General features: G+C 38.4%; 1 protein-coding gene across 1 annotated transcript in view; it reads left to right on the forward strand.

Annotated features, from left to right (window-relative positions):
- The window catches only part of DIRC2 (disrupted in renal carcinoma 2), a 71,975-nt gene that overhangs the window by 52,319 nt on the left and 5,709 nt on the right, over nt 1-13,947 (forward strand). The window contains exon 7 of the mRNA XM_009275049.2: nt 4,301-4,428. Within this exon, the coding sequence (XP_009273324.1) occupies nt 4,301-4,428 (128 nt within the window). The remainder of the gene's footprint in view (nt 1-4,300; nt 4,429-13,947) is intronic.

The raw sequence follows: 13,947 nt of genomic DNA on the forward strand, positions 1-13,947 counted from the left end.
AAAAAAAGAGAAGAATAAGGGGGGGGGGGGGGGGCGGGGAGAAAAAGTCTTTCAGGAGGTACTTGAGCAGTGAGTTTATAAAACTGATTAAAACCAATCACATTTCCCCTTGCATCTAGTGGACATCAAAGCATTGTCCTGGCTTCTTTATGTCCACTCTTTAGACTCCAGTTCTGCAATGAGTTCAGCACAAGTGCAGGGTCTGTCATCGTTGCAGTCATTCTGGGATTGTGGACCCAAAGACGCATCTTTCTAGGGCAGAGATTGAAGCTCTCTTTTTTTTCACTTGCTGTGCATCATCAGAGTACACAATGCATAAAGAAATGTGAGGTTTCTCATCCTGACATTTTGCAGGCTGCCTAGCAACTGTGATGGAGGGAGAGGGGAAAAAAAACTCCTGACATAGGGAAAAGAAACAAGCGCTTCCCTCCTGTCCGCTCCAGATGCAGGCCAAAGGACTTAATCTATTGAAACAAAGTTCACACCCTTATTTCCTCTAAAAGGAGTTACTTTTGATTAGCTAAGCTCAGATAATGAGGTTTTCTCTCTAAGAGAAGTAGATGGTTAAAACCAACCACTGTAAATGACACAGATGCCGTAGCACGTTACATGCTGAAGCAGGTAGCATGCTGGTTTAAGCCTTTCCATCATGGGTTAATCTCTCGTATATTTGTGACATTTCAGTAGTAGAGGGGCACCCTTAGCAGCTCACTTAACTTTGTTAGGAGAGAATCTGCTGACTCAATGCCGACATCCAAATCTCGATCTTTATGGTAGATTAATTTATTTAATATATTGCCTGGGTTAAGTTTCAGGAAATGCTGACAGTCTCTTTAACTGCTTCAAAATTGACTTCAAACCTTGTTGAATACCAGTATTCTGTACCATTCGGAGCTTTGCTTTTGAGTAAATTAAAAAAATACCAACAGTCTGCCTCCAAATATGTCTTTCTAACTTGGGCAATACACAGTTCAAATGGGAGGGTTTGCACACAGAAAGGGAGGGAGGAGGTGATTTGTCACTCCTGATGGATGACTCTCCCTCCTAGACCTATTCAGCATTTATCTGTGTAGGGTTGAATCAATGACGAGTCTGACTGTAATCTGCTGAAAGTTGTAATTAGGAAAATTAAGTAATGATTCTTGTCAAGGCTGTCAAGTTGATGTATTTCAGTGTCAGAACTGTGATTTGCCAAGCAAGCAGCTCTGTCCCTTAACCACCTCTCAAGTAGCTGTTGGGTTTGGGGTTTTTTCCTAATTTTTTTTTCTGCTAATTTATCAAAGCAAAATTGGTGCAGTTTAGGAATTTTCTCCTTCCATTTTTGTCAATGCAGATTCTACCATTTAGAACTGTAACAACCTGAGCCTTGCCCTGGAGCGTGTGATCCTGCACGTCACAGTAGGCATTAAATCATCTATACTTAAACAAATTTCCAATCTGGGCATTACTTTATCTATCTCATTTTCAAAATGGTGCAAGTTTTCCTCAGCACAATACACAAATCCTCCAGCTCTCCACCCACTGCTGTCCCGATAGCCAGGAACTTAGGTATGTTTAGCTAATTTGTGTGATGCATTTTTATAATTGAAAAGCCTGGGCTATTTTGGGCAGCTGGCAGATGCTGTACCTTTTGCTGGCAGCTTTCAAATAATACTGGTTTGAAGAAAAGCAGTGTTGAAGAGCAACATTCATATCATTGCATGGAAACATAAATCTATTCCCTTTTCTCAATTTTTTTTTTTGCCACATTTGCTAATGATCATAGATATTTGTGAGGTTTTGTCCTCCACGGCTCAGTTTCTCTTCCTGCTTTTAACCTGCAGTGTAGTCAAAATGCTGAAACTTTATGACATGATGATGATTTCCTTAGCAACAGACAGTGTTGTCAGCAATGCAGGTTTGTGATTTTAACTGTAGGATCCAGCCTAGGGCTGGATTTGCTGGAGGTTTGCAGGAGACTGTTACCAGCAGTAGGCTCAGAGGTCTGTGTCTGCATAAGTATACACCTTCTCTCCTGGCGTGCCTACTTTTTTAGCAGCAGCAGACATCCCCTTACGTGCTAGATGATGAAGGATTTAAACAGAACAGAGGGTTTTGAAAGCAGATACTGGGATCAGAGGACAAAAATAATTTCTCTCATTTTTTGATTGAAACAAGTATTCTGAAGAGTTGACTGGACTTAGTCATCTTTATTCTTCTGTAACCAGACAAGAAGCAGAAGTCCCTCGATTACCAAGTTCAGGCTAGTTTGCTATGTCATTTTTTCCCATTACTTCTGTTGCTGGCTGAATTCAGTAGCTGCATAAACCTTTCAGTTTGTATTTGACCCTTCTGGAGTCCTGTGATATCTGAGACCTCCTTGGAGCACACTGCTACCACTGATACCCAAACCAGGATCTTTGTGTCAAAAGGAGTTTCAACTGCTCAGTAAAGGTAGATTTGCTCCACTTACACATCTAAACCATGCAACATAGTTATTTTCCTCTCATCTCCACACATCTCTGGTGGTAGGATAGAGATGGAGGACCCCCTAGAGATCCCTTCCAGACCTGTTGTCTGTGAATGTCCCTCCCTGAAGGCTGATACTTCTCACACTGTTTCGTTAGACAGGATATACGTAACTGTTCTTGCCTGTAAGGAGAGGGAATAGTGATGTTTGCCAGCAGGCAAAGCAGGGAGTCTCTCTGGAAGAAGTCTAAAGTTTGCACTTCGAGATGCTTCTGAGAAGCTTTTAAAATTGCTGATTTTGACCCCAGTGATCCCAAAGAATAATTAAAGAAACTGACAAACCACTGAGATGAGGTGATCCTGATTGCTGGATTTGGATTGTCGGGAAAAAAACAACAGTAGCAGCTAACCTCTGACTATTAGAGATTAATGCATAAGCCACTTGAACACTGCAGTCATAAACTTTTAAGATTATATGCAGCATTGATCTTCCTCTACTGCTTATTGAATTACTTGCTGCTGAATTCAATATGGAATTAAAGCACAGGGAGAATCAAAATAAGAGGAAAGAAGTGGGTGATTTTGTGGTTTGTTGGGGTTTGGTTTTTTTTTGGATTGCATTACTTGTACATCTCTTGTGTATGGTGTATGTAGAGCTAGGCTTCCTAGTTCTCAAAATGTTGGTAGTATTATCTGTTCTATCAAGTAAGCTATATGGTATCTGCCTGTAAAGTGATCTTTGTTAGGGGAGAGAAGGCAGTTAGCTGACAGGCGGGACAGATTTCATCATAGACCAACCTAGGTGGATTGTGCTGCCGTTAGCCTAATCGAGATAGGAGGCTATGAGGGCAGAAGACATTCTTTAGACATACATACATCACCTGTCCAGCCCAAAATCACATCTCCTAAGCAGGAGATAATAGAAAATTACTAGTGGATGAATGACATTGCCTTTTCTAATGTATCTTTTTTAGTAGCTGTGTTGAAATCCCTTTTGAAAAGAGCAGTTGCACTGATAATTATGCCATATGAGCACTGCTCAAATGTGTTATGTCTCCTTGAAAGAAAAAGCAAAAGAAAAAAAGATGAAAAAAGCAATTGTACCATCAGGTGGTATAAAGATCATATTTCCCTCTGTGTAACAGCCAGACTGCTCAAGAACTTGTGGGGCTGTCCTCCCCCAGACTGTCAGTGGGGCATGTGTAGGAGAGGAGTGGCGCCAAGCTCTTGGTTTCTGGAACTTTTCAACCCAAAACAGCCACCGGCAGCAACCGCCAGTGTAAAGAGTTCCTCCTTTGCCTAAGCCACCGAGAGCTTCATCGCCTGTGCATCCGAGGGTTCAGAAGCTGTTCCTTGTCATCTTCGATCTAGGGATTCTGGTATTTGGAGTTTTGTCATTTCCCACAGGAATGAATCTTGACACTTAACTATGTCTTGAATGAAATACAGCAGCCTCCTCGTATGCTAATTGATCGGTGTGTCTGCCAAGGGAGACTGGCAAACGCTGACAAAACGGCGATGTAAGTAGTGGTGTGATGTTGTGTCCAACAAATGCAGAAGGAAAAGAAAACCCTTCCTGTATACCAAGTGTTTTCAATTGATGCCTTGAGAATTGTTCTGGTTTGGTTGTTATTTTGTGACAGCTAAAAAAATCCATGGCTCTTCAGCTTGAAATATCACCATTCTATAAAAATGCCTTTTTTGTATTTCTGAAAATGAGAAATGATTTTTAAATTGTTTTTATAGTCTTCAAAATGTTTAATGAGAATTTTCTGAATTAATTGTCAAGCATCACATTTAAATAGTATGAAAATCAGCATTTATACTGCTCTGATCTGTGCTTTTATTTTAGATTTGCAGATTTTATCAGGGGCATGCTGAAGTTTATACTGCTGCTGCTTTTATCTGGAGCAACATTAGCATCAACCTGGTTCACTCTCACCTGTCTAACTAGTGTCACTCATCTGCCTTTAACCACAGGTATCAACAATGACTTTAATTCCTGTTATTTATAATTGGTATTGCAGGCAAATATTTGGAGTCTTAAATCAACTATATTATAACCTGGTTTGGTATCTTTAGTGATACAGTAGTTTTAAAAACTAAGACCAAAAAAAAAAAAAATTTAGAAAACCTACTGAATCTGAAATCTCTTTACCAGCTTTGAATAACTTCATAAAAAGATTAAAAACTAACAAAACCCAATAATAAGAACCCAGAATATACCTTTAAAATTGATTTTGGGACTGAGTGATTTTCTGTTTTGAGTGTTTTGGAATAACAGAGGTGAGAAATAAACCAAGAAAAATCAGATGAATGGGAGTAGCATTGCGCATAAGAAACAGTGACATGTCTGGGAATTTAGGGGTTTGAAACTTACATTAATTATTGGAAACACGTGGTGCAGTTCAAACCAAGGTGACCCATAGTATTTTCAGCCATCTAAGTCTATCCCTGCACTGTCCTCTTCTTTTTTTTTTTTTTTTTTTTGCACCTGCATGCAGGTTCAGGGAACTATTCCAGCCCAAAATTAACTCAGCCTGCACCTCAAAAAGACGGGGAAAAAAGCTGTTGGCAGGAGTGGGGGAAAAGCTCAGAGGTCTACTCAAGCTGCCAGCAAGCTGTACCCTTAGTTGAAAATTAGCACTGCTTAATTCTTAAAAACCTGTCCTTCACCTTCCTATCTGCACCAAAGGATTAATCCACCTGTGATTCCAAGACCTTCAACAGAGTAATGAGTTACAGTAAAACTAAGCCATTGAGATTTTTAAAAATATTTATTGATTAAAGAATTCTGTAAATCCATTTTAAATAAAGTGCCATCTTTGTTACAGGCAAGTTTATGCATTATAAAATAATTGAAAATGTTTTTTTTCCCATTTTTAATACGGAGTTTGGTGTGGAGAGTAGTATATAAAATACTGTTTTACTCAAATTAACTTTGAGTTTCAGTAAGTGTCCTTGGTGCATTGCATATGTCACAACTATAAACTAAAGTGGGTACAGCAAATTGAAATACATGATCAATTCAGGAGAAACACCATCTGGATGGATAGGTCAAATTTGTGATTTATCTTGAAATTTCAACTTTTTAAAAAAAAATCTGCTTAAATAAAATGTAATTTAATCGATAAACAAATTTCATGGTGGCCATTGTCATACCAAATGACTAGACTTTTCTTTTCCATCAAATCTAAAATAAATGCAATAAAATCTTATTTCTTGTGCTTGCCTGCTTTATCACTACAAGCCTGCAGTAATGTAAATTTTTACAGTAGTTCTATCCTCTGAATTGATGCAACAAGCCAAACACATAAATGTCCCTTCAAGTCTATGCATAAGAATGAAGCGGAGAGGTTTCAAGAGGTGAAAGTTATTACGTATGCACTCGCCAATGATCCAAAACAAAACTGATGGAGCTCTGTCTGATTTTATTTTTTGTAAAGAACTCAGCATGCAACATAAGTTCTAGAAGAATTCTTACTTGTTTATAGCATGTAGGTGCATTCTGGTGGGTTTTTTGGAAAGGTGATCCACTGTTAGGGCATAGAAGTACCTAAGGTATTTGGGGTTTGATATAAAGTATCGTAAACTAATATTCTTTTATAAAAATCTAGGGATTGGGTTGTTCTTTTCATGCAGTTATCATTTCTTTTAAAATGGATGATTCCTTAGATTGAGTTGTAAATTATATTTTAGAGTTTTCTGTCTGTGCTGTTCTTATATATGTCACTGTAAATGTTGAACCCTTTTCTATAAAACACAAGCTTGTTTTTAATAGAAATGCCAGCAATATGGTGCATTCCTCAAAAAAGGCAATCTAAAGCATCAGGGCCTAATGTGCAGCCACCAAATAAGATCTCTTTTTTCTTCTGTGGCATAATGTTTAAACTTCATAGATAGGCGGAGGAGGGTTCATATCAGCCTTTTCTCATTAAAGTTCGTATAAAATAGATGTAATGCGCCTGTTCAATTTAGATCCTTGTACACAGAAAAGCAGTGGTATATCTTTATGAAATATGCTGTTATGGATGAAAACACGCAAGCTATTTAAGCTAATTTATAGGACTTCATGCTAGATTATTTCTCAATGTAATGATGCAGTATGATGATGACCTCTACATTCCACAGTAATTGGGAGAAACGGTACATTTGAATTGATTTGGATGAACTTTTTTTTTTCCATCTTTTAATTAAAAGTTTGAGATGTAGAGTATATCAGAGTATAAATGTAGGAGGTCAAATGCAGGCTGTTGGCTGGCAGCTTTGGGAAGTGATTTGAGGTAGCTGGTTAAGGTGGAAGTCACTCTGCATACTCAGTGGACCAGTGTTGATAGTGGACTTCCAGGTGGTTATCCTCTGTGTGTTTCTGCAGAGCTGGAAGATGTACAAAACAAAAGCAGCTATCATTGTGGGGTTTTTTTCTTTGTTTTGGGGTTTGGGTTTTTTTGGTAGTAGAGGTCCATGTAAGGCTTTATATCCCAGAGCTACTTTGCAGGCATCGCTGAACACCTGCTGCAAAGCAGGGATTGTCGTGTTATTGAGGGCAACAGAGTCTGATGTTGCCAGAAGGTTAATAGGCTCCTCAAATTCTTCCTGTCCTGTGGCAAAAAGCACAAGTGTTAGGCTTGGAGGTGCTACAGAGCCAGTGACGGATCTCGGTCTACACTTTCAGCCTTATTCAAATGCTGAGGCAGAGCGAGCAGGGTTCAAAACTGACTGTTACGGAAACTTGTGGGGGTGTGCATTCGATCTTGCAAGGAGATTTTCCCTTCCAACCATCTAGCTCCCATTTTGTGAGGGGCTTCCCCCTCCTCTCTTGCCCTGCCTCAGATGTTGTTCTCTTGAGCGAGTCAGACTTTGCCCTACAAAACCAGAAGTGTTGCCATCTTCAGCAATACCTGGAAACTGCTAAAATATCCACATGACCTGAGGGACTGCTGGTACAGTTAAAAGGGAGCTCTTCCATGGGACAGGACAGTCATTTTGATAAGGAAGCAAGACACTTTATGGGAGTCTTTGTACTGGCCCAGGTGTTAAGGCAGGCTTCACCCTAGAGATGAAGGCTGGTTAGAAAACATCATCCACTTCATCTCACCTGACAGCTGCTTGATCCACAAATAAAGTTTGCATCCATAGGTAGACCTTGTCAGTGGTTTCCCCAGGTCCAAAAATAGTCTTTTCCTTTAGCATGTGGATATTGTGTGGCATACGTGCTCGTTCCCCTCTTCTGAAAACCCTCTGCCTGTCTCTCACCTGGTCTCCAGAGTAAGCGCTCAGGTGGGTACGTTTGCATGGAAGCAGGCTTTTGAAATGCTAAAAAGATGAGAGAGTTTGGCCAATTATTCACCCTAAAGGGAAGAAAATCTCTAAAGATTTGGTTTTAAAATACAAACAAAACACCCTCCCCCTCTTTTAATCAGTATTCTTTGTAGCAGTTGTAGTAATGTCTGATTTAAACATTGGGAGAAGAATTGTATTTGAAAATGGTCACAGCAAAATGTTTTTTCCTGCACTTGTTTGCATAATAGTCTCCTAATTCCTTGTAAATAGGCACGACATCATTTAAAGATATTTCCTACAAAATGTAATTACTTAGAATGGACACTTTAATGCAGATATTAAAAATCAATGACTGCTCTGTGTTTTCTTTAAGTGATACTGTTTAGCATTGTTTGTATTGTGTAATGCCTGCATCGCTCTACATTATCATAATATGCTCCATTTTTCCTCCTGCCACAGAGCAAGACAAGTTTTCCGTCATTTGCTGACTTCTTAATGTATCTCCAAAAGATTTTATAAAAAGTGTATTCGGAGTCGTGTATGAACTATAACTGCCAGTGTAGGGAAAAAAAGAAAGCAAGGCAATAATGATAGTGTCATCATAACTACTATATCATCTCTCTAAAACACCTCTCATCAGCTAATCACAGCTCTTAAACTGATTCCAGAATCAAGGGTCTTTATATTTTAAGCAAGCTTGAATTTTTTTTAAGAAATTTTAATTTTAATGTATATTATTTGCATTTTTCAGCAAGTTTGAAAGACAATTTTATGTACACATTGAGCATTAAAATAGTTTTCTCCGTTGAATTCCCAATGCAGCTGCTGATCTGTTTCTCTGTGCCAAGTCCATTGTTAGTTTGCTTTGTACTGAACTTCATTATGTGAATTTATGTACAATGGGATACTTTGACCCAAAATAATTGTGTAAGGCATTGTAATGCCAGTTTCAGTATCCTGCCACTTTGTATTGCTGGTAGTATCTCTGGATACAAATACTAGCATTTTCCAAAAATTGATATGCAACGCTAGTTGCTCGCAGCTCAGATTGAATGTTTTCAGCATAGCATATCAAGAATATTCTAATATTTATGAGCACATTCAGCAGAATTCTGCTTTACAAATCTTTTCTAGTGCTGCATGGCAGATACTCTGAATACGGTGGCAGCTCCCTGAGTTGATGACTATATTTAGGTTAAGCAGCCTACACTTTATTTTCAGGTTCAACAGATTGAACATTATAAACACATCTGTCTCCCTGTCCTCATCTACAAAGCACAGTATTGAAAAAGAGAGGTGTTAATTATTTAATGCTGATTGTTTTATTCTTTGAGTTTAATTTCTTTACTAGAAACAAGATGTGCTTGGTAAGTATAAGGCAGGGGGACCCAGAGGATAAAACAGTGGCCTGAAAACATTTCTTTTCCTAGCTTCAGCATTAACCTGCTTATGGCTGTGGGCAAATCATTACCCCCACTCCTGTTGTGCTTTTTCCACTTATAAGATGGGAATAATGACCTCTGTCTTCCTGAAAGCTTCTGTAAATCCACAGATAGAAGAGTGCTTAAAGAACTAATTTAAGGGTTTTATTTAAAAAGTTAAAAAACCCAGTGTTAAATAGCGTACAATGCTTGAAATTTGGGAGGAGCGTTTCAGGGATGAATATCTATAAATCTGGCCACTTTAAATATCTATCGATAGCAAGCCTATATATTGTATGATTTCCAGGGCCCCCCCCCCCCTTTATTTATTTGGGTGGGGGCTCACCCAGTAATTTCTTCACTTTTTAGTTCTTCAGAGTGAATGCTCTGCTTTCAGAACAAGTTCCACTTGCTTTTCTCTTGGGAAGTATATAGAACAAATCCAATTTGATCAGATTTTTGGTTACTTTCATAACTATATCATGAGAGAAGAATTTGATCAGCGCATGCTGGAATGGAAATCCAGGCAAGGAAACATATTGATGTTATAAACGCACACTACAGGGACATTATCCTTCTATTGTGTTTTTTGTTCCTGTAAGTGAATTAAAGTAAAAATTACTGTCTTACCTTGAGGGAGTCACATTTCTCATGGAAAAATTAAGGAGGACTTCTTCCGTGACTATTCTTACCATAGCCAGTAGCAAGAATTAAACTATATGGAAGTTTCATTCCACTTATAGGGAGTTTGATAGGAACTAACTTTGCATTGTTCAAATCATTTGTGGGGATACTAAAGTCAACGAAGCATCCATCCACATGAGGCATTATCCTTTCATTTTGGCATTCAGGGTGCTGTTTTAATGGGCCTAACAAAATGCCCTAGATCCCTGTAGGTTTCACTTTAAATTATGTGCTGCACCCAAGAGAACATGTTCAGTTGTATTTACTTTCCTGTTTATCCATATGAAATTTGTGTGAGTCTTGGCTCGGTTTGTCTGAGAAGAGAACTGTTACAAAATGTACAGAGTTCAAGAGTTTCTGGCAGAGGACTTTGGAAGAAGATACTCTACCACCTGCTTGCACTTGATACTGCTCTAGAGTATCTGCATTTCTTTTGTAAATTTATCTGCAAAAGACTTTTTTTTTCTTAAAGAAATGGTAATATTTCATATTCTTTGTTAAAAATCAGCCAAGATGTACATGCCAATGGGTTGATAAGAATTATTTACATCAGTGGAGGTCCTTCCATTAATTTCATTTGGGTTTGGATCGGGCTCTGTAGTTATACATTTAGTGATGGTATAATTTAAGAGTAAATTGCTAAACATGTTGCAGAACATCCTGGGAAGTTCTGGGAACTTGTTTGGTTGTCAGAGATACTCGAGACTCCTTCTGCTGTGTTGCAAGCTCATCTGGGGACACCAAGTGCATGCTATCATTTCAATCACATCCCTGTTCAAATTACTAATTTTTTTTTCCTAATTTTTTTTTTTAAAAATTGGTATAAAGCTTTTGCCACAGCTTGTGCCTGGCAGAAAAGAAAGTCTGTTTCTGGGGTATGGGCATGTATTTGCCATCCGGTAACTGAAGACCTGCAGGGGATAAGAAGCCAGGAACGAACCTAACTTCTTACCACTTTTTCTCCTTTTTGTGCTAAGCCACTGTACCACCATCAGTCCACAGTCGGTACCTTGCTTCACCTAACTGGTAACATCCCTAGTGCTGTTATCGAGGCACGTTTCATTCCTTGCTTCCTTCCTGGCCAGGAGGAGAATGAGCGCTGAGGGAATAGCGTGGGTTGCCTCACACCTCAAGCATGAACATTACATGACGAAGCCTAGCCTGAGCTTCCTGCCGCGGCAGCTCCAGGCCAATTCTCTGAAGCAGCTGTGCTTCGGATGGGTGTTTTGCCTTTCCCGCTCCTTGCAGTGGCCCAACGGTGAAATAGCTGCTTAATTCACACAAACATCTTTAAACTATTTGATTAATGTCATGTTTTAAAGAAACCCAGCCCAGTTCCATTATTTATTGATGTTCACAGCTGCCACTGTCTCGGGTATGCAACTTTGTGCATAGTTTCATAGGCAGTTAATTCCTTTTCCTAAGGAAAAGTGATCTTTTTTTATACTAATGGCATGACACGCTTCCACAGCACAGACCTATCCAAGCTAGTTGTTTGTCCTTGTTAGGCTTTAGGACATAATGTTAGCTTCTTGGTCAATCATCTCCTTTTTTTTTTTTTTTTTTTGGGCAGCATTTTCATATCCTTATATTCATTTCCAACAACTGTCATCAAGATTGTCTTAATTGAAAAAATATTTGCTGTAACTTTAGCAGCTGTTCTTCTACAGTATAAAATCATGGTAATTGTTTGTGTTTGTTCAATGCAAGGTCGCTGTAATGGAAAGTAAATGGTCTCTGTTAATAGGTGGTATTCTCCCTGCTACAGTATCTTGTTACCCATGAGCTGGAATATGAGATGTGCTATTTAGTGTATGAAATAAAAGGCAGAAACCACTTTTGAACTCTTACTTGACTTCTTCCTGTAAATTATTTTTGTGAAACTGCATATCTTATCTTTGACTTTCTGTCTAGCTGACCAATTGCATTTGTGACTTAATTGCCAAGTTAATGGAATAAGCTTATTTGTATAGCACTCAGGAAGACCCTGGATGACTTACAGAAACATGAAATAAAAAATATTTTCCCATCAATACAGTATGTACCCATTAAGGGAGAACCCTGTAGCCTTTCAGATGTGTACAGCTCCTTCGCTGTCAGAGCCGCTTTTTGAGGTTTACCAGTTAAAGCTGTCATTTCCATTAGATCTTAGAATTTAAATTGGCATTTACTGGATGCTATATTGTGACTGTCCTTTTGCCTTGACATTTCCTCAGTTTCCAAATATGTGTGTACATATACATACACCTTGTTTTATAAGTATTATCTGTCATCTCAGCAGAGGTTTTGTCATTGGTATTCAGCTGGCAGTTTTTGGCATGCACACATGAGGCAGGTAATACTTTGGGGAAACAAAAGGTAGCGCTAAAGCTGCTTTGCTCATGGTAGTGTGGAAGTGCGAGTTGTGTGCTGGTGGGTGTGTTTGCTAAATGTATGACTAAAGCAAGCTGTAGTGACAAGGAAATGTAAGGGTGTAGTTTCTAAAGTACAGAGTTACTGTGCTTACTTGCTTACGGTCTAGTCTTTAAGTGATGAGCAATGATGTAATTCAACTATCATATTTTTGAACTATCAAATTTATTTTGAAGGCTTCTGTTTGTTTTATGGAAACTTTTGCATCTACTCTATTGATGAAAATTTGAAGTCTTGATCTTTTAAATGGTTGCTAATCTTAGATGCATATTTTTGCCTTCACCTCAAGTGAATCTAAGTTTCTGGAAATTATACGTCTAGAGATTGTCTCTGTTCAGAGGCACATGATTCCCCTTTCCTGGCTGTTGCTGTTTATGGAAGAGGTTTCATTCTCCCTGTAGAGGTATTGCTTCTGGTGCTCTCTGTATGCAGCTCCACTTTTGATGGTGTTCGTTATGGCTTTCGGCAGCTTCATGACTATATTCACTGTTTGAGTTTCTAACACAGAATTACCGCTGGCTATCACCACCTTTTCTTTGGGGAAAGTTCTGAAATTTTCTTGAAGTTATAAGTAGTTATCTATAGATGCCTTTAATTGAGTGTAATGAGGGGCAGATGTTCATTTGTCTTGAGATATACTTCTATTTCATTTCTGTGTTGGTTTCTCAAGCCAACACAACAATATCAAATAGCTGAATTCAGTGCTCAGATTTGCTGGCTACACCTGACAGCAGTTAGAGACAGAGCAATATGCAGTCATGTTTGAGGTAAACAGGAAATTAAAGGCAGGTTCATTAAATTTTAAATACTGGTGAGGACTTGCAGCAAAAACCTATGGATCTTGTAACTAGGGAATCAGTTCTTCAGTGTTAGCTAGAAGAGCCTATTAGGAAGAGTGTCCTAATACTGGTTTGGTTTTTTTCCTTCCTCTCCGAGAGCTCTTGAACATACTTGGCATCCATTTCTTTGCCTTTTATTCTGCAGTTTATAATAACAATTTGAGAATTTGAAAAAGTTATCATGGTTTATTTGGGTGGGTTTTTTTCTTTCTTTTTTTCTTAATAACTCAGAACATTCTGGTATATTAAAAAAAAAAAGTGGGGGCCAGCTGTCCCTCCTGAAGTCGTGCCATCTGTATCATCTTTCTGCCCGAGTCTTCTGTCCTCTTTTTCCTGTCCAGGCAAATCCTCTGTAGAGAAAGAAATATGTCTTTGTGCCTTGGAAGCAAACCACATCAAATGGAGGATCTGATAGATAGCACTTTCTGCTTCGTAATGCCTTTTATCTCTTTTCCACAATTCTTCATATTTTAAGAAACAGTGATTTTTATTTATTTATTTATTTATTTATTTTTAAGCTGGAAGTTTCTGCTTCCTAAGTTTCTCAGTTGAAAGATTGAGCAATGCTTAACAGAAGATGAAGCAGAGCTGTTTCAGTTCTCCCCTTTCCAAGACAGAAGAACGTAAATTAAACTGAAAATGCAGTTTCTGTTTTATATAAACATATATATCCATATGAAAAAAAATTGTCTAAGGATTTTGTACCATACTGCAGTGAAATAATGCTATAAATAATTTACCTGTGACTTGGTAACACTTTCTCATCTGAAAAATTTTTCTTTACGTTTTCTTGTCATTTTGGTGGAAACCTCAGAAAATATTCCAGATTTTTCTTTATTTTTCCAAGCTTCTAATCGTTT

Source organism: Aptenodytes forsteri, unplaced genomic scaffold, assembly GCF_000699145.1.
Source record: "Aptenodytes forsteri isolate BGI_AS27 unplaced genomic scaffold, ASM69914v1 Scaffold255, whole genome shotgun sequence".
In the NCBI taxonomy this organism is placed as follows: domain Eukaryota; kingdom Metazoa; phylum Chordata; class Aves; order Sphenisciformes; family Spheniscidae; genus Aptenodytes; species Aptenodytes forsteri.